Source organism: Anser cygnoides, chromosome 2 (assembly GCF_040182565.1).
Source record: "Anser cygnoides isolate HZ-2024a breed goose chromosome 2, Taihu_goose_T2T_genome, whole genome shotgun sequence".
In the NCBI taxonomy this organism is placed as follows: Eukaryota; Metazoa; Chordata; class Aves; order Anseriformes; family Anatidae; genus Anser; species Anser cygnoides.
In genome coordinates, this window is record NC_089874.1 from 55,065,289 (window position 1) to 55,091,477 (window position 26,189).

Consider the following 26,189-nt stretch of genomic DNA (forward strand, 5'->3'; position numbering starts at 1 on the left):
AGCCACAGGGTGCAGGAAAATTAAAAAAAAAAAAAAGGAAAGAACAGTTATTACCATACTTCAGTCAAATGCCTTAAAAGAGAGAGCAAGGACTACTTAAACATGAGTTGGTATTTCAGTACTTTATGGGAATTACTTTTCTTCCCATACATTATTATTTAGTAATTTATGGGAAGAAAGACACTTCATGCGAGGATAATCTGTTCTTTAAAATCTTCTTTAGGAATTACGATAGCAGATTTTTAGGTGAATATTCTTCAGTGTTTTCTAAGTTAAATGGTAGAAAATAGAAAACATTTACAACTTCTGAGCAGGATTACACTATTAGACAGAGTATGTCAGAACGTGTATCTGTTCAACCTGTGCTGTATGTTTTTCAGTCCACCAATGTCATTCCAAGGAACACAGAAACTGTTCACCAGATTATCCTGCTGTTTCAAGAGAGCATGTAATCTGGAATATAGCATTTAATGTGTTGTGACTATTAATAACGTCTAAATGTTGCTGTCTGAATCAGAAAGAAAAATCCAATGTTTTTACCAGTCAAAAGTAACATTACTGTTACTTGTGGCAAATTTTTAGTTGGTTGGCTTCAAAGTACAAACTTTTGGAAACATTCACAACTACTAAAAAAACAGTTAATAAAAGATCAAATATATTTTCAAACAGATCCATGTATGCTTATTACAATTTTAGTTTCTTATTTTAAAATTGAACAATCTAACTTACCTGGATGATTACAGTCATGTGGCCTGGTGCATGTTTTTTTACACTCTGGTGGCTGCGTGCCACAGGGGACAGGGGGGTAAATCACCGATTCACCACAATAGCAAGTTAACTCATCAAAACCTGGAAAAGCAAATCACAAAAGAAATATATCCCAATGTATGTGTATTTGTACTTCTAGTAAGAGAAATCTTTAAATAAAGATATAAACGTTTAACTCTAGCTTACTTTTTGATATTAAGCACCACTATAATGAAATTATTAGCCTTTGTGTCTCCTACAAGAAAACTGGACTATGACCCACAATGGATATGCTTGCTCTTAGAGACTGATTCTTTGATAGCAGCATTTTGAACTGGAGCAGGTGTAATGCTCCTATCCAGTTGAAAGCTGTTCAGGTTTTATCCTTCACTCAAAAACATGGAGATCTCTTGAAGTCCCCTTCTGAAAGCACACCATTCAAATTTTGTGATTTCTTTCCCACTCCTACTAGCTCTGAAATTTCTTTCCTTTATCATTTTCTCACACCTGTGGTCAGATTTTGTCCTTTTGCCCAGACCTGCACACGGTATTGGGAACATTTCAGATAAATTACCGAAAGGGCACCGCACTGTAGACTTCAGTCTAGAATCTCTTCTGTATACTTCATGTCATTTAACACTACATGGATACTCTTAACCAGCTTATGAACCCGTCCAAATACTTCAAAAGCAACTTTCAAATACAGTTTTTCTCCTTTTTTTTTTTTACTTCCCTTATTTTGGAAGCAGATTTTTAAACTCTTATCACAAGATTCCAAATCTCATTCATAAAGTAAACAAAGGAAATCATTTCATACACCATCCCAACAACACTTAACATTCCCAAAATTTAACCAGTTCACTGCTGTTTTTCGGAGTTTGAAGAAACTGAGGACACTGATTGTAATGCAAACTTCAGTTATTACAAATCTTTAGAAAAACAGGATAGTAAGAGAAAATGCAAGTATCAGAAGTCATATAGAAAGAGATGAGAGAACAAAAAGAGAATATAATTGATCTATAAAGGAATAAAGAGATAGTGGATCAGAAAGAACAGTAAGAGAGAAGGTAGAAGGATATAATAGAATAATAGGCCAATAAAATTGAAGATAACAATTCCAAGCTGAAGAGAAGATGTATGCATTAAACTAGCTGCTGAATCCAGTGGATTCTGGGAACCAGGGGATTACTCCTTCCCAAGATTCCACTAAAGCCAAACCCGTTTAAAACCATATACAGGTCCACCCAGTAGCAAGACTGAGCAAATGTCCCAGAGACAGACACACTATATACACAACAGTAACATTACCAGACACACAGACTAACACAGAGCCTACTAAATATCAACATTTCCATAAACAGATAAATCAATAGCCAAGTCCTCTTCCTCCTCTCCAGCTCATCAGGATTAAAGTTCACTAGTGAACATACAAACGTAGACGCTCTAAATTCACATGCATGCCACGTTCATGGATCTTTGCCTAATATACATACCCAGACACAATCAAGTCACTGGCTGACATCCTGGGTCTTTCCAGAAGCAGATCTACCCCCTGCTTAACAGCCAGTCCGGCTTGAAGGTCATTAGCAAGTTACACGTACATGCACAGGCACACAGAGGACTCAAACTATTTTAACAATGGAGTCAAGCACATACACCACATACACTGAGGTCTCTTCAGGTACTGGCACCCAGACTGAGGGGCCCCTATAATTTTTGATCCCCTTCTCCAGCTGCTGGCATACAGACTTCTCATATACCATTGCCTCTCCAGTTGTTAGCAGAGACTACATGCTGCCATAGTCCACAGCCTCCAGTTGCTGACATTTAAATCTCTCACACAGAATAGGATGAGAGTACACTGAAAGATACTCTTTTTTCTAGGATAGGACTGATAGTGGTCATCAGGTGCACAGGTTTCACTCAGTGCACTGACCAGCAGCTTCTTACATGCAACTGCTACCTTTTATCTTCCTTTCTCTCCATTCTCCCATGCATGTACTTCCATTCCCACTCCATTCATCTTGATTCCTCCTTTTGTCTACTTGTCTTATTCTACATAAATGATCTACCGCAATATTTTGTCCCCATTGGTCCCACTTTTTCTAAATCTATACCCAAGTTTGCTATTTCTGGCATTATCAGCTGGGTCATACAAGCATTACATGATAACTTAATGTTGGAACTCTCCCAAAAGAGTTCCCAGTACTCCCCTCCTCCTATTATCTCTGAAGCTCAGTGACCTCTCACCTTAACATCTGTGAAAGCCAGTCATTCCTCATTGTACTGTCTGAAACTCGTTAGCTTTTCGTGTTTTGTTTTTTTTTTTTTCCTTACATTCAGCAGTTTCTTATGCCCAGTTGTTTCTTATAGCTGTTCAGTCAGTAAAAATCTCTGATCAGGTCCCAGCCTTTTTTCCATGTGTCTTACATTGGAGCAGTTAATAGAAAGGATCACAGTTTTGATCTAAGGAGATTCTGTTGTTGAATCTCCTTACAGAAACAGCCAAGAAGGAGGAGGATAATAAAATGTTAAGGGTTAGAAGGAAGGAAAGAAGTAGGAAAAAGTTAGAAGATTCAAAATGTCCACAGACTTTCTGCAAGCATGGGAAAGAGCAGGGCTTCTGCTGTCCCTCACTAAACTTCCTTAAAAACCCTATACCTTTCTGGAAGCAAAGACTCACACCCTCATTGGTTGAGGAAAATGAAGGATCAGATAAAAAGGCCCCTAAAAGACCTGACCATTAGACAACTACACTGGCTGCTTGCTATTGATGTGAATTGATATGTGAAGAATTTTATCAGTACTGAATGTTCCTTAACTAGCTACGTCTACTAGACGTCTGCTCCAAACAGGGAAATCAGAACACCTAACAACCTTTAAAAGAAAAAAACAACAAAAACCGTCCAGTGCTGACATAATTTATTTTCCCCAAGAGATGTACTGCTGTCTTAAAAAGTCTGGGTCTCTATGGAAGAAGCCCTAGTACAGAAACAGACCTAAAAAGATGAGAAGCACAAAGAACCACACAGGTGGAAGTACACTTTAGTGTTGCATCTTTATACCATCCCTCACCATTCCCAAAGCCAATAGTGGAGATGGAGGCATGGGCAAGAATTCCAAGCAGGAAGTGGCAAGAGTAATTGACAATGTCATGGCAGATGATACCATAGTTGCTGCAGCCCAACTGCAAAGTGGTGGCTAGATAGGTAGATCAGAGCCAGTGATCCATTTCCTTAGTGCTGAGATGCAGGACCCATTAGCTACAGGGTCAGAATACACAGGCACAGTGATAAGGCTCTGAAATAGTCCAAAAATTGGACTCAATGATCCTTATGGGTCCCTTCCAACTCAGGATATTCTATGATTCTATGAAATCTTAACGAGCAACACCCAGGGAAAGCAGGGAAATTTTTGAAGATACAGACTCAGAACAGGACTCTGACTTAAGGAACACAGATTTAAGACAAATGATAATGACTAGCTAGCTGGTTGCTTGAATAGATTACTGATTTTGCTGTACTCAAAAAAGGGTGCTTTACCTCAGAAAAGTGTTTCACCTGCACTAATTGCAAAGTTCAGCAAAAACCTCTGAAGCCTGACCACCCACTTGTATCACATCCAACATTGGAACAATTTATAAGGGAGGCAATTCTTAGGTCTCTCCAGGCTAAAACAGGCACCTGAATCTTGGGTCTGAGAATGAAATAAAATCCTCAAAAATAAAGTAGCAAAAGAAAGAAATTTGATGGCCTTGAAGACTGAACCCAGGAAATCCAGTGAAGAAAAATAACGCCTACCCTTCTGATTTAACTAGACCAGATGTTATCAACATGACATGTGAGACTGTTAGATTACTATTTTGCTTTGTCAGGAGAAATGTTTGGACACAAAAAGATTTACTTTCTAAAGAAAGGTGAGTATGCATGCATGCCACATTCACAGGCTATTAAGAAAGACTACACTGCTATTTGAGGCTCTAGATACCTTCTCTTTTCCAGGATGTTTCCATGAAAAGTTGTTCTCCATAAAAATTGAGTTCTTTGATTATGTCCTTGTGCACATGCCACAGGAGAGATGCATTTACTACAGCAGCCAAATGCTTCCAACTAAAACAGTATCCTTACAATGTACAACACCTTTCTCCTATTCACCAATGTCATGAGGTCTAGTTCACTTTCAACATCTCACTGTCCTCCTTGCCACATTCCAGTGAGCAGTTCCAAAATAGCACCAAGTTTGAGAGAAGACTCACTTTCGTCCTGCACTGACTGCAGAGCTACTAGACAGAAGACACTTTATAAAAGCTTAAGTGGAACTCCAGGTATTTATATTCCATTCTACAAACACTCTGCACCCCCCGTTTTATTTTAGATTAAAACAGATGCAAAAATATATCTAGAATTAGCAGGTGAAAGACTTAATGATGACGGTTTTAAAGAAAACTTTTGAATTTCTTAAGAGCATTACTGAGTGAAAACATGGATACAAGTTGAATGATCCACTAAGGGCTCTTCCTGCCCAACTTTCAAAGACTGCATTTAATAGTTTTTAATTTACGTGATACGGTACATCTATATAAAGAAAGGGGAAAACTGTACTAGAAGAGATTGAGGGAAAAAAATGAAAATGTTATCACATATAAAGATGTACCAGATCATCTAAAGATTCTGCTAGCTGAAGGAAACACAACAGCATTCTTCTGTCTGCCTCAGGCCAAAAATCAGAAAACTTAGTATTATCTACCTATTAAAAAAAAAGTGAAATAATCAACAAATGGTTTCCTACATCAAGTGGAGAAAAGCAGTTGTGGAAAACTAGTGTCTTCAACTAACACAGCTTTTAACAGAACACACACGTTTAAAGCTACTGCGCCAGCTCAGACGTGCAAATACTTCAGCAGTCATAAGAAATTAGTACCTAATAGTTGTCAATCTATTTGTAGCAATTCTGTAGTAATTTCACCATCTGGTACATGACCAGAAAGCCTAAGACACACAACTGACATCTCTTACTTCTTCAGATGGTCCTTTCTAGAGAAAGATCACTGGACTATCAAGTTGGGAAAGTTCGATTCTAAGCACCTAAACAGTTTCTGTTACATATTCCAGGAACTATACAAGTTATTTCATTGTTGAACAAAAGAGTTCGCTTTACTTAGAAATGCTTTCTAAACTTTTATTTTCCTTGCATGATTCCTCAAAATTTAAGCGATTGCTGGATATATAACTGAATATATTTTATTGTAGTTCATTTTTAACTATTAAAATCCAGTTACTAAACTCATCTACAAAGTAACTTTCTTTTCTATGAAAAGACATAACAATGAGAATAAACTGCAGATCTTCAGATTCTGATAAATTCTGACCAGATGCTATGTCTACCTCCGACCAATGAAGCAAATACATTTCTATAATATATAAAAAATAATGCACTGTTGTACTTAACACACTTGTTTGCCAGCAGGTTTGACAACTGCCCCGATGACAAGGTTCTTCGCATCTATGAAGCCCACAGTTGAGTTTGCGACCACAAACCAAAGAACACTTATGCTCCGTATCCTAGAGGAAGGCAAAAAAAAAAAAAATTAGAATTAAGCTATAAAATCCATGGGTTTCTCTGTGAGGTCATAATACAGCAATTGCAAAATCATGAGGAAGAAATAACGAGTCATTGTAATGGGTGAGTTTCTGCAGCAGGGCAAAGAGGCACACATCTGTTGAGGTGACAAATCAACTACAGAGGTTTTCTGCCTGCTGCAGACCTTAATCTTGGATATTGTGAAGGGAGTGCTTCTTAATACTATTGCCTACTGCTATTCCATGTCATCACAAGTGATAAATGCCAGGGCAACCTGGACAGGATCAGAAGCAACTACAGAGCTCTGGGAGCAGTACTGAAGCGTATGTGGGCTCAGGTACTGTTCCTGCTGGTGAAGGAGAATGGGTGTGAGAAAGGCACTAAAAGGAGAGTTCAATAACTGGCTGCAGAACTAGTGCTGGTATCAGGGTTTTGGGTTCTGTGATCATGGGACTTTGTTTGCAAATCAGTATCTACTTGGGAGAGACATGATCCAATAGGAATTTTTGCCAATAGGAGCCTAAACTAATGATGGGGGAGGGAGAGAGTAATGCATCAACCCTGTGAGGGAGTGACAGACAAGGTTGACAAGAAATTGGCATAGGGTGATGTGACAGGAAGGTATAACGATCAACAAAAAAGGGGCTGAAGCAGGGTCACCCCAGCACTTCCATGTAAACCAGGAAGTGCCTACAAGAAATCCCTCAAATCCTTTCTGGGAACTTAATATGTTGGGATACCTCCCTGAAGTACACGCACTGGTGAATAAAGGGGACGAAATAGAGACCTACATGCAGTTGCAGGGCTATAATCTTGTTGGGATCATGGATGGTTCCAGTGGTTGGAATATTGCAATGAAGGGATACAGACTTCTTAGGATGGGCAGGCAGGAGAGACAAGGAGGAGTTGTACTTTGTGTGACAGAGCAGCTAGAGTACATGGAGCTCTGCTTGAGGATGCACTAGGACAACTGAAAGGTTGTGGGTTAGATTTATAGGGAAGAGAAGTAAAGGTGACATTATAGCAGGTGTCTTACAGCACACCTGACTGGGAAGAACAAGTGGATGAGACCCTATGCAGACACACAGGAATAACCTCACATTCACAGGCCTTGGTCCTCAGGGAGGACCTCCTGAACACTGGTATCTGCTGGCGGTACAAAATAGCATGACATAAGCAATCAGAAGGTTCCTGGAGTGTGTTGATAATTTCCTCATTCAAGTGGCAGAGAAGCCAATGAGGGGAGGTGCTCTGGTTGACCTCATACTCACCAGCAACAAAAAGGGTGTGGTTTGGAATAGGAAAGTCAAAGGCAGCCTTTACTGCAGTGATGTTTACCAGAGAAGTGGTAAATTCTACTAACTAAAACTGATCTCTGTCTGCCAAGACAAGAAACAGAAGAATACATACACAAGTACAATAATCAGTTACTAACAATGGCTTATGTGGCTACATGTACATACACAAAACTCCCAAGAGAAAGGAAACATCTACAGCTAGATTTCAGCCTGTATTTCTATAAAATAGTCGAAGAAGTTTCGTATTTTCAGCAAGCTAAATTGAATGAAGAGCCATTAAACAAGGTGTTTTACTAAGCCACATACTGTATGAAGTTGATGATTAAGAATAAATATCAGTGGTGCCCAGTGACAGGACAAGAGGCAATGAGCACAAATTGAGACACAGGAGGTTCCCTCTGAACATTAGTAAACACTTAAAAACAACAACAACAAAAAGGAAGCTATAGGAACTACCAGGTACACCGATATTTAAATAGTAAATTCAGCTTTGAAACTCTAATGTGGAAAGGAAAATAAATATCCAAAGGAGAAAAAAATGGCTAGGCACACCAAGCCTTCTCATTTTGCTATTTAAACATTCATCAAAATTACACTGCTGACAACTGCTCCTTCCAGGTACATCTGAGCCAAAGCCTTATGATACTTATTTTTGCCAACAACAGTGATGCAAAGATAGGGTGTAAAGAACACAGAGCTAGACTCTTTTCAGCAGTATCCAGTGCCAAGACAAGAGGCAATGGGCACAAACTGAGACACTGAGAAGGTTCCCTATGAACATTAGCAAACGCTTCTTCACTGTGCGGTTGATGGGTCACTGGCTCAGGATGCCCAGAGCATCTGTGAAGTTTCCTTCCTTGGAGCTATTCAGAAGCTTTCTGGACATGGTCCTGGCTAAGTAGCTCTAGGTGGCCCTGCTCAAGCAGTGGGGTTGGACCAGATGACCTCGAGAGGTCCCTTCCAACATCCTCAATCATTCTGATTCTCTAATTTTCAGAACTGTGTAGTGCAAAAAATAGCTTAGGCCTGATCTATACAGTTATTCATTACAGCAGGGATGCACAATTTTTAAAGTTGATTTCGCTAAGACTTAGCTGCATCACAGCTTATAGTTCTTGTATTAAATGATCTCTCCCTTGTCCATTTTCCCTGGAATCACTGGACCAACAAAAAGCACCTCTACTGCATTTGCATGGAATGTGTTTTTGCAATTAAAAAGATACACATAAAATAAATGCTGCAGAGTAAGTGCGCGCACAAACATTTGGAGCACGACTAATACTGGAAATAGGGAAGATGCACAAAAATGCAAGGATGCAAAAGCAAAGAAGTCTTTCCACTTCACAACAAAACCAAACATAGTTTACCATGAAGAGTTTTATAAAACCACACAGGCACTTACCACACAGCAAACTTCATTACACTTGTGTCGTCCACATGATCTTTTTTTGTTGCATCGCTTGTCACACATGAATGTAATAGCAGCTATTACAGAAAAAAAAAGACATAAGTCATGACTTGCTTTTTCTCATGCTGAGAACAAAAGCTGCAGTCACAATATTATGCTAAGGCTGTTACAAGACCTGGTCTAAAAGACAGTAATGCAGAGTAAGTCAGCATGCAAAAAATTAATCACTTATTCAAAAGGATTTTAGAACGCAGAATAAGTGAGACTAGTTTATTTCACATTACTCTTTATACCATAAAATCTGCAAACAGAACACACAAAATAGGATACCCTGATACACTGAAGTATCACAAATACAGTTTAAGACTGCTCAAATTGGTATAAGAGTAAAAATATCAGCTAAATACAACTACTGCTGATATGGTGATGAAACTGGCACTACAGAAATTTTATCACCATCTACAGGTAACATGAGTAATTACTTCTGAATTCTGAAGAGTAAAGCCTTCATAGCCAAAAGCTCAAATTAGGAAATATACATATTACTATCCTGTAAATAAGTACCTCAGTATGATAGGAGTCCATCAAGTAAACAGTTTCCCTATATTGAGATTCTTCAAGAGCTTTAAAGGTTAGATAGCATAAAGATTAGGTTTTGCATGTGTGGCCAATTGCTATGACTTCTCCAAGCAAGTATCCTCACCGTTCTGGATAGCCAACAACCATCACAAAAGACAGGAAATGCAACAAAGACAACATTTAGTGACCTCCTTCCACAGTAGCTCAGCTAGATACAGAGGATTACTACTGTGGTGTAGTTAAACTAGTGTTCCAGGTCTCCTAGCTTTCTTCCACGAGTGGGGTGATGTCTGGAGTGGTGGGAATGGCTGGAAACATCCATCCATCCTTCCTTTCATTTCCCTCCTCTAAAATGACCTCTCTTGATCACCTGCAAGATCAGCAGATAACAGAGTGCTCCCTATGACTGGCCATTTGGTGTTCGTGAAGCAATAGTGCAGTAATTCTACATAGAGCAAGACTGTGACATCTTTACCTATTTATATTTATCAGCCCTAGCAATGCCCTTTGCATGAAATGCTGCTGTAATCCAACCTGCAAGGCCATTCTCAAGGAGTTCCAGTCAGTGATGCTGACAAAATAATCTTAGTCAGATTCTTTAGTTTGATACAAAGGTAAACTGATCAACTCCTCCTTTGGTTGAAGGCCAAAGAGCTTTCAGAACAGATTTCAGGAGCTTTTTTTTTTTTTAAAAAAAAAGTCCATTTAACATAAAACACAGTCTATCAAAATTTGAGAATGAAAAACTGGAGACAGTATATCAAGACAGAGAAGAGCAAACAGCTAAGGAAAATCCCAGACAACTGGAACTGAACAGAATATCAGAAAAACTCAAATTAGCTCAGAAGTTACACCATCTAAAATTCTGTAATAGAAAAAAAAATCCAAGATAAAAACGTACTGCAGAGATACAAGATCAGTGTCAGAAACCGAAAAATGAAGATTAACAGTCTGCTTGTTTCTGAGATTTGCTTAACATTTATCTTAAAGTGAACATGAAGATACTAACACTTCTAATAACAAAATATATCAAAAACAACCTCCTCTCTCACTTTGATGTAGGTTTGTGCTTTTCCAGACAGCACCACTTCCATGGAGAAACTCTTCTATGAAGTGGTTCTCTTCAAATTCACCCTCATTGAGCTGAATTTTGAGATGCTACATCCAGAATACCCTAAGTGCCAAATTCAAACCCTCTACTGAGCTCCTATATGAAGACCAGCAACATACAACTATGAAGCAGAATGAAAGCTTCCATTTCTACAGGAATTTGGACAAGAACAGAGAAGCATCATTACTTTGTATCCAAGCTGTACAAGATGATGCAAAGACGTGCAGGATGCCAGGGGGCAACCTGTTGAATAGAAAGAAACTGTTCAAATTGAAATAGAGCTTGCTTGGAATGTTCAAGATCAAACAGTGTGGAAAATCTTTCCTTGTTTAACAGATGGATAGAAGGGAAAGACATTTAGCAGCACCCCAAGAAATGACCAACTTGACATAGAAGTAATGATAAAAGCAGCAGTATTGATCAGATACTTGCCAACTTCTTGAATCAAAACCAAAATTAATATGAACTGCATCTCATTTTTTAAACTTTGAAAAAAAATCATATTACATATTTAACATATTATAATACCTTTATTCCTGAGCAGAGCACATGGGACTTCCTAGAAAACAAACAGGGAACAATTACATTAGAACAAATGAAACAATTGAAACTCACTCATCTAGAAAGCACCTAGTCACATGTGATACAGAAAAAAGTTTTCATGAGCATAACACATTTGTACAGGAGAAAGGAACAAAAATTGGAAAAAAAATTATGCATTATATCACATTTTAATTTTCACTTTTAATCTTGACCTATATTTTTTTCCTTATAGATTCAACACCAACAAGAACTTGTAGTTTAGTATTCCTCACTTAATTCAGTAGGTAACGCTGTGAAGTAATAGGAACAGGATTGTCCTATGAAACCAGAAACCTGCATGGAGGACAGCAAAAGAGCTCTTCTAGAGAGTACTAATAAAACACACAAACTTGTACTTTGACAAACTGTCCCACAAAATGCAAGTCTGACTTGATTCAAAAAAAGTCAACTCTCACAACTGAAAATTTTTTATGTAGATAAAGACTTCAACATGAAAATAAAAGGCTCCTGAAATAGTACCCAAAGATTTCAAAGCCATGGTTACACACTGTAGCCCAGTTTAAAAATATATTAATTATTATATCACAGTTGCTGAGAATCTGCTGGGTCCTTACATAAATGTACTAAGAAAGGACACCAATAAAAACTGATAATCTCTCAAAATATTTCAACAAATCTACAATCTATTTATTGCTATACAGCTGTAGTTAGCTTAGTATTTTAGACTACCTTTCTCCCAGTTTACATTACTCTTGGCAAAACTATCATTCTTTGTGCCATATAAATACTGCAGGACAGTATGGGGCTTTACAGCCACCTTAAACAAAGAAAATTCTACGTAAATGCTACAAAAATCCTTCCAAAAAAACAGTGTTCACGGTAAGTTGCCTGTGTAAGTTACCACTGTGTAACTGCCTGGGTAAGTTGCCATGGTAAGTTACCACTTCACAGTATAATCTAGTTAATATATGTTTATCAGATCTAACACAATGCAGACTCTTGCAACTACAGAGCACAGCACATTTTTAGCTTCCTTTTCCTCAACCACTTCAGCTCCTTTTTCTCCACAACAACATCAAAACACACCAAAGACTACCTGCTTCCATGGTCAAGCTTTACATGTGCTCACCTTTTTTTTGAAGCCACACCTACAATAAATATTGGATGTTTGAGAACATGGTTTACACTCTCCTTCATGGCAAAGGCTTTCACATGTATGAAGGAACTCTATCAAAGTGAAAATACAAAGATTAAAAATTAAAGAAATAAATTACATGGTCAGGAACTGGGAGTTTATTAGGAGCATCACAGGTCACAAATACTATGCTTATGTGCAGTGGGGTTTCTAAAAAATAACATTTTCAGTCAAACAGGCATAAAAAGTTTAAGGACTTTACAATACATTGTTTTATGTATTGTGGCATTACATTGCCATTATTTTCAACTCTATAATACTGAATATATAGACTAAAGTTTCAGATCAACAATTAACATTGAAAATGTATACATATTTGTTGTGTTTCATTAATGCATAAAGAAAAAACCCTGCGTGATAATATCCTTACACAAGTTCCAGGAATTTTAAATATACACATTTTTCTTCCTTTTCATCCCAAAGGGATGACTTACCATGCATAACCTAGTAAGTGAAATACGAAGGTAACTGAAATTCCAGTAAAATGTAAATTACCCATTCCCTTTCCAGTCGTGGTCTTTAGACAGACTGAATGGATCAATCATTAACAAGCCCTTATTTTTTCAGCACGAGACTCTCTATTCTCTACAAGTGTAGCAATTTATGACTAAATAAGTGGCCTTACAAAAATTAGAGCACTTCATACAATCTCACAGTTAAATATACTTCAGTAACCTAATGCACTCACTGAAGTACCAATTTGCTTCAATTTCCACATAACTTCTTCCTTCCAATCGCCTAGTGCCATGTTTCATTTTGTGGCCACAGTAAATGAGTACTTATTAGAGGCTTCTGAACAAATCAAAATAATTCTTCTCTACTAATCTTCACATGAACCACGAAGACTTAAGGTGGGCTTTTAAGAGACCTCAGAAAATATTACTTGTTGGAAATTCCTACCACTCTTTTCCTCTACCAATACAGAAGTCCACATAACAATAACTAGTGTTTAAATTTTGTTTAATGGCTTCTAGACAAATACATTTACTCATTTTAAAGTATAACTTTGAACAAACACAGTCTCTCTCACTCAATTTGTTAATACCCAAATCACTAATAAAATATTTCAGAAATGAAACAGAAGTTACTTTTTTTTAAATGAGAATTCAGAATATTCTGATGGAGAAAGATCTAATTACCATAGCTACCACAAGAAAGAGGTTTGCCACATGTTTTTCCACATGACGGGATAGGATCTGTGCATATTTTACGTTCAACACATCCTAGTTCCAGTAACTTGCTGAGAGGAGTCTGACCACAGGGACAGCGATACACTACTTGTGGAAGTCGTGGACAGAGCTGGCAAGGCTGAGGATGGCATATTTGTGTACAGTTGTGCCTCCCACAATTTAATTTTCTGGAAAAACAACAAAAATAACAATAAAAACAAATAAAATGAAAAAGGCGAACTACCTAAGAATGACATGATCATTGAGTGTGAGTAAAATGACCTTTTTTCTTTTCAAAAGTCTAAATTACAGTGACCTTACTTGCCACATGTATTCTGGCATGAGAAATTCCCAAATCCATCAGAGAATTCTTCCTTTGTCCCACACAATACTTCTTTAAAGTTGCTTCCACAGTAACACACTAAAAGAAAGCAATATTCCACAGAAAACAACATAAGAAAGTATCAGTGACAAAACACAGCAATACAACAAATACAAAAAGGAAAATCTGGGAAACTTATCAGTCAGTTTTCAGAAGTACAATGAAGTTGCTCTTCTTTAGATTTAATTCAGCAACAGAGATTTCTCAGTCCTACAGAGGATGGAATTCCTCTTTTATTTGTTTTGGCAAGGAGAAAAAAAGCTGAATGGAAAGCTCTATTCACACAAAAAGCTTATTTATTAAAGCAGTACACATATACGTACCAAGTTAAGTATTACCTTAAATGTCAAGAAAATTGACTTACAATTTTCTACATAAACTGTTCGAAAAATTTTATTTGCTTTCGTATACTGGCAGGCATACTTGGACAATTTAATTGCCATTCGAGATCAAAACACAAGTAGTTTGTTGAAATGTGTTATGCTATGATTCTTTCTATTCTTTTTCCATGTACTATTAAATCTTGGAATTAGGTCACAAGATTAAGTAGAATCATAGGATAATTCAGGTTGAACGGGCTCTCAGGGGTCAGACAGTCCAAGGTCTTACTTAAAGCTGAGTCAGTGATAAGATCACATTACTCACAGTTTTACCCAGTTGGGTCTCAAAAAAAAAGTTTTCAAGAAAAAAAAAATCTCTATAACCAGCTACAACACCTCAATTTAGCCTACTGCCTTGTCCTCCTACCATGCACAGCCTGGCTCTGTCTTTTTGATTACCTCCTATCAACTCTTGAAACGCTTTAGTCCCTCCTAAGACTTCTAAATCTAACAGAGTCTAGTTCCACCCATCCTCATAGAGAGGGTGCTCTAGCAACCTAACCATCATTCTTGTAGTTCAAAATTCTTCTAATCGTGTCTATATTCCTAGTTAAATAAATAGCGATTCTGACAACTTTTACAATTTTTACACATTCTACCAATTTATTTTTTTTTCTTTTTCTTTTTTTTTTTTTTTTTAGGTAAATCACTTGCTTCTTGGTACTGTTTTTTCCGCCCCTCTTGTTTTCTTAGTATGCATATCATGAGTGGATATGCGAAAGGCATTCTGTTACTTACCTTGCTGTACTGTTAGCTGGCAAGGCGAACATTTTCCTGCATGGCACACCTGGGTACAGCTGTGCTTACCACAGTTTAAAGTATTTCCACATACATTAGAACAATGAATTTTTGTTGATTGGCCACAACGAACTGAATGACTGCAGAAGAATGATATCACAGTCTGTTAGCTACCTTAAAACTATAGAATATTTATTAAAAAGCAAAATACTGTTTCAGTAAAATGACAAAGCCTTTGAAAAGGCACATAACTTATTAAAGAACTGTTAGGAAACATTACCCCATTTGTCCCATTTGAGTTTTTTTTTTTTTTTAATAAAGCATGTCACTATAACAGTAGCAAGTCTACAGAATTTTCTCTCAACAAAAAGGAAAAAAGCAAACCCTTTAACTTGAACCTGAAGTATGGTTATGCATTTGGCCAAAAGAGCAGATATTTTTATTACAGACATCTTCCCGATAGCATATATGTTCTTAAGTCCACTGAGCATAACGAATATAGTGGTATGGGCGTTAATAGTGAGTCAGCAATCTATAGAAACACTTTTTGCAATTAAAGAACAATACTATTCCCTGTCCAGTTCAGCGTGGCCTGAATTCATCTCACATCGACTGCAGTCACTTAATTGAGAAAAGGTACAACAACCCCCTGCAATCTTTTTCTTACTTTAATACATCTTATCTTTTTTTTTCTGTTATTTTTTGTATAGGATGCTTGCAAAGGTTATTGACATAAACTGCATTTTATTTTAAAATATTATGGCTCTAAAGCTTAAACGTTTCTTAGTCTTGATACAGTTGCAACAACTGACTTTACCCATTTGAGTCTTCTTGGATTAATAACATATGACCAAAAGACATTGTAAGGCTTCTCCAGAAAGAGAGATATATTTTTTTAAAGTAATACCAAAGAGATCAAATCAAATGTCTTGATAGCATTAATGACTTCATGTGCACGTCAAAAATAAAATAAGCAGAGCTGAAATCCAGAAAAGAAGAAAAAAGTATGTGCGTGGGGGGGAATAAACGGACACTGTTTTCCGTTCTGGCCTGCTAACAAACTTATCTTACACAGTAACTGTAAAATGCGTATGTGAAATAGCAACTTTAAAACATCTTGAAGTCTGAGGTGCCATGCATCTTGGATGCTGATACAGTACATATGACAAAATCTATTTAGAACCAAGTTTTAAATGTTAAATGCAGTATTATAAAAAAAACTGCAATCTGGTGGCACTTGGGAAAAATAATGTTCAAGGTTGTTTCATCTGTTAAAGTGTTAATTGCAAGGAATAGCAAGAATAAAAAGAAGTAATCTTATCATATAAATTAAATTCAGTAACCTATAATTAATCCATTTTCCACGGAATACAAAGTGCTTTCAGCTGCAAATACTTCCACAGAAACAACTGCACCTTCTTTTAAATAAGTAAGGTGATTTAATATTACATCCAAACTTTCAGAAATAATTGTAGAAGCCTGTAAAACACTTCTAGACTAAGAATGCTGACACTGAAATAGGTTTTTGTTTTTATTCTTGAAATGAGCACAGGCAAACGTTTAATTACACAGAATCAGTTATGGGAGCTATAACTATGTCTGAGAACAATTGAACATGAACGATCACAAAGTATGGGCAGTACGTTCTTGCTGTTGACAATGACACTACATGCATCAAACATGCAAGGAAAAGACAGACTTCAAGACTGGAATATACTACAGGCTACCCTCTTGCTAGTCATACAGCTTCCCAGAACTGTATACATTATATTTGAAATTATTTCTGTAATGGAATAAATCAAAATTACATTCAATTTGGACAGAAAAGGTGTGAACTTTTTCCTACTTCTTTCACTGGGTCTCCTACAAAAGAAAATAAATACTAGAATGTGACTCCAAAAAAAAAAATCACATCAACTCAGATTGCTTGGACAACTCTGCTCCATGTCCCAACTTTTTTTTTTCTTAAAATGAAAAATAATAGCTTTTTCTTTTAATATAAACTTCTCCAACTGATTTTAGCACATAAATAAAAGCTGAAACTCAGAAGAAACTATATAACATAAACCTTAAATAGACTATAATACAGAAAAAGCATTATATAAACTTTTAATGAACTATTATTACATAAGCTTTTGTTTATATAACGAAAATTTTCTACCTTGTTTGTCCACATTCACATGTCTTTGTCACAAAGGCTGGGCATGAAGGACAAGGTCCTGGATGGCACAGGCTTAAAAATAAGTCATAAAAAGCAAACAGAATTGCACAATTAACTCAAACTTCATGACACTCCTACAGAAATAAACCACAGTGACCCAAAAATACAGACTTTTTTTTTATGGAGCAGTACATTCTGAAAACATCATACATGAAGCCTTTACTCCTGCAGGACATTAAAGCACTTTAACTCATGTAAAAATAATCGAGATGGCTACAGTTGTAAAAGTCTCAAACACTTTAATACAATGATGTTGAAGGAAAAGCTTCATATTCCTGTCAAATTAATAGTAATGTTGCTACTTATATATTTAGCATTTTACACTTCAGCAACAGGCATGCATCAATTCAACTGTGTTCATTCCTCAAACATTACATGCCCAAACCATTAACGCGTTTTCTTTCTTCACTGATCAACAATTAAACCAAAACTTTTCTATGAAGTTTCTTCTTTTCCTTGGTGGCTTTATCTTTCAACTCAGTAAGAAATGCACATGCCATTAGGTTCAACATTTCTAACTCTGCCAATAAGAGCTGCTGTTCCCCTCGTATAAGGTAATGGTTTATTACCTACATGGGAGATGCAGAAAGTCTGCCTCAGTTTTCTTTCTAATCAGCAACTGCAATTTCCTGTGTGTCACAAATGCCAGTCCTCTACTTGAATAGCAGATCTCCCCTCCTACATCAAGAAACACTAGATGGTCCCCCCACACATTTAAGGGCTCTATAAGGCACAGACAAGCCTAGGTTTGTAAAATTATACTTAGCTAATTTGTCTGTGCTTTTCCCTAGCCAGCTCCCAGTCCCCTTCTTTTGCAAATACAGCAACTTGCATGCAGAGCAGTTCTTATAAACCAGAACTGGCCAGTCCAGATGTCCTATTTTAAAACACAAAAAAGTCACCCCAAAAGAGAAAAAAAAAACAAAACAAGCCAAACAAAAACACTGAAAAAAACATCAGCAGACTACCCAATTACAGCACAATTACCAAATTCCCCAAGTACAGTCACTATGCAAGGACAAAACAGTACATCTCTTGTCATAGTCAAGAGCAATATAACTGAGTCATATCAGAAGTTCATCAACAGTGATCTGTCTTTATTCTTATCTGTAATAAGAGACTGCAGCTTTATAGCAAGCCTCCTTCTGACCTACTGTCAGGAAAGTACCACATAGTTAATTTCCATGTCTACAAGTTTTGCTAATGTGCATTTCTGAGGTAGTTTTAAATGAGACTGTGTCATTTTATTACTACAAACAGAACTCTAGTAATGCCAAAACCAGTCATTTGAAACCAAACTTCTGACTTTAAAAATAAGTATTCTTTATGGATCCCTGTAGACGTATGCAGTCACACACTACTTCTCTAACAAGTAGCTCTGGTATTAGGTTTATGCAGAAGCTACAGACTACAGAACTTACTTAACCAATACTTAAGAGTTAAGAGAGATTCAAAATTCATTTAACCCTTTTACACAGGTACACAGAGAAATTGCAGAAAATTTTCTTTAGATGATAAAGACTGATGATACCTCAGTGTTTTAGTGTGTTTTAAGGGACAGAGCCAAAAAAAAACCAAAACACAAACAACTGTGTTACAAAATAAACAGAAAACAAAAAAAAAACAGATGCCAAAGACCTCAGTATTAAGTTCTGTTCAGTGCATTCATAGTCTTATTTTTACTGAACCTTGATTCTCTGTCTTCAGCACAGATGATTTCTTTCACAAGCTATTGCAGTTATATGCTATTCTAGAGAACTGGCATACCATAAAGGTTGTGATGATAAATGCAGCTAGACATAAGAAAAATTAAACTTATATCTGCCTGACAGTAGAAGTATTAGATTTGACAACAGAGCCCCAAAAGACTTTCTGCAACTGTTGTGAAGAAGACTACAGCACCAAAGACCTACGAAGGAAAACCAGACATCTAGGCTTAAACCAGTACAGAGAACAGAGAGAAAGTTTCAGTTACTGCCTTTGTAAGATCTTTTTTCAAATGCTCTCAAGGCTGTTGATAAGTCTGTCATTACAGACTTATCTTCATGTATGTCAGATGGAGACAGATACACTAAGAACAACACAATTTTTCTGACTAGTAAACGTTTGTATATTGAAAAAGCTGGCCTCATGCTGTTAATCTTGTGGATACAATATTACAACCACACTGCTAAAAAAGACCTAAGGAAAACATCCAAAACTGAAAATAAAATTGGTCTTTACCTCTCTTCAGGGAGTTATACAAATAAATGTTAACAAAAACAATCCAAGTTACATATACTGATTGAGATCTCCATAAGGATTTTGTTTCATTAGGCTGGTGGTTTGAACAAACAGATAAAGGCATTACATATAATGCCTTCTAAACCTCAACAGTTTACAAGCCAAAAAAAAAAAAAAAAAGAAAAACAAAGAATAGAAGTGAGTGGACCTTCAGTCAAATCAAGAACCACTACTATTTAGATTAAGATATACAAGTTCCATTACAGGAAAAGAGGCACCTAAAATCTCTGGTGGAGACATTTAAATTACTTCTATTCACTATTTTCTTGACTTCAACAAAAGTTCGTGAAACCAAGTTATGTAGCTGGTTCAGCTCCTATAATAAGATTGAAATGTTGATACAACTGTTGCATCTGACCTCCTGTACATCCTCTGATATGAATTCACTTTACACAACCACATATAGCCTCCGTTTCTTTCAAGCTTCAGTTGAGCTATATACCAGATACACCTGTAGGCATATCCTACAGTCAAAAAGAATTCAAATACAGTCTTCAGAAGTTTTCTGAAGTTCAATAGTCACATGACATTTACTTACATGTTACAAAGATGTGGACAGTCCAAACTCTGTCTCTTCTTTCCACAAAGCTCCCCACAGCTATGCGGAATTTCATTTCTATTCCATTCGGGATTGTGTACCTTACCTAAAAAAAGGTCAAAGTCAAAAACATGTGTATTGACTTGAGTATAATATTCAGTTTGGGAGAAATATTAGATCAAAAAGAAAAAAATGTATTTCCAATACTGAGTAATCTTATTTGAAAAACAAAATAACATAGGATACTTCATGGGTTTTTTTTTTAATCTCATTGCAGATATATACTTAACATCTTTAAAAGTAAATTCCACAGGAATATCAAGCTCTAGAAGATTCTTTCCTTCTATACTCTCAGCAGGCACTTAGGTAGTTGTTATTTGACATCAAACTAAACTAACAAAACACAAGAAAGTGAAAAGGTCCCTTTAGTTGATCGGACTGCATAGTAGGTAAGAAAATTAAAAGGTGCAACCCCCTTGCTGCCTCAACACAGAAAAATAAGATACCATTCCCAATACGTAAGATCTAGCTAGTACAGAGATAGAGCATGGGGGCAGCACGAAATGACTGTGCAAATTATAAAAGTGACTTCCCTAAAAAGAAGCAGTTTCTGCATAAACCTTAACTGTTGACATTTTCATGAATGCAGTAGGAAGTCTTGAACAAGAAGTGCTAAATCCTTTAGGTTATACTCATGGAATAGATGAGGCTTTCAGGTAAGCACTGAAACTACATTTTAATTGATCTGACATATTCTTAGCAAATCTTGTAGCTCTAAGAGCATGAGATGATTGTCCTGGTTAAAGTTAATTACCACACTTCATCACAAAGGCAAACCTAATTTGGCTGTCTGCAAGAGGAGCAACTGAACTAGTATTACAAATTAGAGCTGCAACAATTAAGAACACCAAGAAAACGTATTTTTAGTGACATGACTCTTTTAGTACACCTATACTGTAAGTAGCAAGTTAGAAAAGTATGAACACACAATATGGATGGCCTTTATTCACCAGGAAAATCCTGAAAATTGGAAGATTCTGAAGAAAAATAAGCCAGCAATTTCCCCCACGCAATAGAGAGGAAAAAAAATTAAAGCCACCACCAACAACAAAAAAACACAAGGCTTGACCACACTCAACAGAAATCCAGTATTCTGCAACAAATACAAGACAGACTTGCATAAGCAGCTGGTTAAGTCCAAATGCCCTATCTATCATCAATGTAAAATTATCTACAGATTAAAGGTTTATGTTCCAACATGGTGCTCTGCTAATATTGACCCTGTGGACAACCTGAGGTTCATACTGTAGATCTCTCAAAATTATGTAACAGTCTAGAGACAAATCAACTTAGCCTAGCCAGAATCTTTCTTATTTAACAGATGGATGACCTGTCTTAAAGGTAAAACTTTCATCTGGAATCAAAACAGTCATTCTACCTGAGTTATTAACCCTGTACTAACAGTGTTTCACACATTTCAAATGACTGTCATAATAAGAACTCTAAATGTCTTAACCTGAAATTGCATTGTTCTTAATTGACTCACTCAACTATTTAGATAAAGTGAATCTCAGGTAAAATTGTTACCTATTACAGTGTAAATTTAGTTTCTTTAAGATAAGTTCATTGACTGGCTCTATTCCAAAATAAACTATTTGGTAGGAAGTGGGGTGAAAATTTCTAGTGCCACGTTTACTGAAGGAAGGGAAAGCTACATGAAATCAACACAAATTTCAGAAGGGTAAATCCGAAACAATCTATCTACATGTATGCAATTAAGTAACATCATTTATTTATCACTTCTTGTCACATACCCATGGCTTAGTGGATATTCCACTCAATTTCACCTACCTTTTTCATTAAACATGTACCTACATAAAAGTCTGAATAGTCCTAATACTCTTTTCTATTTAACCTGTATGTGTCCCTGATAAACCTAAGTAACAAAACTGCTACATTCATACAGTCACTCTTGTTTTCTTACAGTAACATCAGTTGTATGCTTGAGTTATATATTATCTGGGTGTATCCTGGCCACAAAAGCAGACATAAAAGATACAGGTTATTTCAATCCTCCTACAGAAGGAAAGCTTTTATGATAGAAGCCCAATTCTAGTATTTTTATATAACTACATAAAAGCATATATAAATTATGATTTGTTTTGATGTTTTAAGCAACATACAGGGGTGTGATTTTCTGTGCAGCAGCCTTCCAAAATCAGTAGTTTTAAACAAGGTTAAATTTCAAGGACGTAGGCAAAGGTGCAACAAAACAGAATTAAAAAAAAAAAAAAAGAATCAAAAGGACAGAACTGTTTTTCTTTGTGAAAGCCATCAAGAAACTCACCACAGAAACAAGTGTAAGTTCTAGGAACTTGTGTAGAAGCATTCTGACAAGCCGGACATCTCCAACCACTATTACCATCTGTAGATAAAAAATTAAAGATAAAAGTGACTTGGAGTAATTACAGGAGCTAATTGGTGAGCCTAGAATAAGTACAGGAACACAATAGGAAACTATATGAGAGTAAGCAGTGAGAAAGCAGGTTAACAAAAAGGAAGTTTTTACAGTATCAACATAAACACAGCAGTGGTACTTCATCTGACCTGACAGACTCATACTTTATATAGAAGCAAGAACAATTTTTTTTTTTAAATTGTACTTCTGTTATCATGTTCCCTGTTATAAGACAACAATCTACTTCACAGAATATTGACAGTCTTCACCATATCTGAAGATTTGAGAAAAAAAGTGTTAAAATGTGGGAAATGGGCAAGAAAAATAAAACCACCCACAGACTTAAGCAACACCTGTACTTTCTTTTCATCGTTGTCTCATGTTATGATTTTACATGTATTGCAGAAGACCAGTTACATATCACTTCATGCCCTGAATAAATTAGTGCTCTATAAATGAGAATAATATATTTTATTTAAATGGTGACTACACCTAGCTATTGACATGGACTCTATTCTTTAAGCTGGTATTTTATTAAATAATAGTTTTCTTGCTTCTTTTTTTCAGGAAGGTGTTGGTTGGTAGCAATGGAAGGACTTCAGTGTAAGGAAGACAACATTCATGAAGATGTTGACTGCAGTGTAAGGAAAGCAACATTATGACGATGTTTTCCAAATTCAGTACCTATCTGGCTAGGAACAAATAATCATTTAGGTTGGAAAAGACATTCAAGATCATCGAGTCCAACCACCAACCTGACATAATGAGTACCATCACTAAACCATGTCCTGTGATGACATTTGTGAAAGCGTTATTGGACACAAATTGGTTATATCAATATAAGCCGATTAGCCCTCACTGTTTCTCTTAACCAATCAATTTAGATGGTGTATGAATATATGCTCATGTTCATGCTCAAGACCAACTTCCATTTCCTTACCAAGATTTATTTGAGTGCTGTAAACTTGTAAGCACCTTATGTGGCTGCTCCCAAAGCCAGTATACTAACCCCCAAGGGATTCCCTATAGTATTATTTTGTACAGCATACTAAGCCATTACATTACAATGCAATTCCTTTCAATCCTTTTTAAAAGCAGACAACTAATGCTTGGAGTACTGCTTCTGTTGGACTTCTAAGTCAAGCACAGATGAGAGAACATGAGATTTCTTGGTGTGTAAAAATGCAGACAGAACTTTGCATCTTGATGCAATGATTTCATTGAATGATCTTGTATTTACGTATCCAAAAACAGAAATCAGTTTTAGCCACAATACTGGAAAGTATCAAAACAGTTAAGAGGATTATATGAAGTACCCAAAGAACCCTGAAAAACACATTTCTGACTTAATATATTTTTAGGCTTACTTGTTACCTTAAATTAGACACCATTTAGAACTAATTTTCCAACACAGAAAACAAAAATTTTTACTATTACATATATTTGAGAGAAAATGTACATACGAGAGAAAATATCTACCTTCTGCTTGAGAAGCCGGTGATCTTGCCCATTTTTTAATGCAGTTCAGGTGGAATACATGGTAACAATTTTGGCAGCTCCACACAGGGGCTACTATTCGGACTACCTCACAACATACCATACACTCATACTTCTCTGTGGTCAGCTGCTCAATCAAGGACCCTGCAAATAAAATATATTACTTACATGCAAAACATCAACTAGCTAAGAAAAAATAAATCCAAGATTTCATGTAAATTTTAACAGAACTTCTTTTTCCTGTGTGGCTGTGAACAAGGTATTATTAGCTTGCCCCTGGAAAACACTCGGTACACATTTCTCTTGTTTCAGAGCAGGGAAAGGGAGTATGAGACTTGCACAGAAGTGGCAACAATAATTTCTGTTGACAAACAACAATCATTGTGATCTTACAAAAGAGTTAATGGTTCTTAGCCTGCAAGTTTGAGGTTTTACACATTTTATATGAAATCATAAAAGTTTACCTATATATCATTTACATATATATCATATAAAGTTTACAACAAAAACCTTGAAACTTATCAACTGTAGGAGTCTCATTCAAAACTAAATTTCATTCCCATCATTATTTCTGGAAGACCACAAAACAAATATTAACAGTGCTGTACCTGCGTTATATAAACCAGACCCTCATAAATTTCTTTAGGAGTGGAATTACTGGGAAACAATAGCCAAAACATAGGGCCTTTTGAGCCAAATGAATGAATTTGAAAAAGGATCTTGAAAATAAAGCAAGAATTCTAAATGAAAGATGAAACAGCCTGAAAACAGAGTTAGATGCACAAATATAACAAAGGTGCCACATAACTTCAGTTCTGCCAGATTAACTCTCCCACCAAGTCGAAGATATCAAATACATCTCAGAAATACTATTTGACCACAGAATTTTAAAATCTCTTAATTACATAGCTTTCACATAGTTTTTACAAGGGAAGTTAGAACCCATAACAAATGACAAAAGAAAAATGACTACTAATTCAAAAATGTTCTGTACCACGCATGACTTTGAGAGCATGACTATAGATGTCTGGAAAGTTGAAAGTGTGTATTGGGATATGTGGCACGGCCTGGGTACCAGGGGGATGCAGGGATGGCCTCTGTGAAAAGAATGCAGAAACTGCCCCATGTTAAATAAGGGCCAGTTTCAGCCAGCTCCAAAGGGACCTGCCGCTGCCCAGAGATGACCCAATAAGCAATGCTGTTTATGCCTCTGTGAGAGCACTATTTAAGAGAGGGGAAAAAATGCTGCACAACAGCAGCTGGGAGAGCGAGGAGTGAGAAACAGCCTTGCAGGCGCCAAGGTCAGCGAAGAAGGAGAGGGAGGAGGTGCTCCAGGTGCTGCAGCAGCAGTTCCCCTGCAGCCTGTGGTAAGGACCACGGTGGTTGGATCAGGCTGTCCCCCTGCAGCCCACTGTGTACCACGGTGGAGCAGGCTTCCACACTGCAGCCCATGGAGAAAACCACAGTGGAGCAGGTGGGGCTGACCTGAAAGAGGCTGTGGCCTGTGGAGGACCCCCACTAGAGCAGACTCTGGGATGGACCTGTCTCCCACAGAGAAGAGCCCATGCAGGAGCAGGGGTCTGGGGGGAGCTGCTGCCTGTGGGGGACCCGTGCTGGAGCAGTTTGCACCTGGGGATGGACCCCGTGGTACGGAGCCATGTGGGAGCAGTTCTTGAAGAGCTGCTGCCTGTGGGCAGCCCCCGCAGGCTCAGTTCGGGAAGGACGGCATCCCGTGGGAGGGACCCCACGGGGAGCAGGGGCAGAGAGTGACTGAGAAGGAGCGGTGGAGACAAAATGCTACAGACTGACCACAGCCCCCATTCCCTGTTCCCCTGCGCTGCCCAGTGGGAAGATGTGAAAGAGGGTGGATGGGGTGGAAGGTGTTTTCGTTTTTTTTTGTTTGTTTCTCCCTGCTCTAGCTTGTTAGCAATAGGTAATAAATTTCTCTAATCTCCCTATGCTGAGTCGGTTTTGCCAGTGACAATAATTGTTGAGTGACTTCCCTGTCTTCATTTCAACCCTTCAGACCTTTTCATCGTATTTTTCCCCCTTTCCCTTTGAG

At 37.1% G+C, this 26,189-nt stretch overlaps 1 protein-coding gene across 3 annotated transcripts in view; it reads right to left on the reverse strand.

The window, feature by feature from the left end:
- Positions 1–26,189, reverse strand: part of NFX1 (nuclear transcription factor, X-box binding 1) — a 61,734-nt gene that overhangs the window by 22,296 nt on the left and 13,249 nt on the right. For all 3 annotated transcript variants that reach the window (XM_066992122.1, XM_066992121.1, XM_066992123.1), the window contains exons 3-14: positions 24,110–24,271; positions 22,520–22,597; positions 20,173–20,278; positions 17,292–17,363; positions 15,131–15,270; positions 13,952–14,051; positions 13,601–13,818; positions 12,396–12,493; positions 11,252–11,282; positions 9,028–9,110; positions 6,200–6,308; positions 730–849 (exon numbers count right to left, since the gene is read on the reverse strand). In XM_066992122.1, the coding sequence (XP_066848223.1) occupies positions 730–849; positions 6,200–6,308; positions 9,028–9,110; positions 11,252–11,282; positions 12,396–12,493; positions 13,601–13,818; positions 13,952–14,051; positions 15,131–15,270; positions 17,292–17,363; positions 20,173–20,278; positions 22,520–22,597; positions 24,110–24,271 (1,317 nt within the window). The remainder of the gene's footprint in view (positions 1–729; positions 850–6,199; positions 6,309–9,027; positions 9,111–11,251; positions 11,283–12,395; positions 12,494–13,600; positions 13,819–13,951; positions 14,052–15,130; positions 15,271–17,291; positions 17,364–20,172; positions 20,279–22,519; positions 22,598–24,109; positions 24,272–26,189) is intronic.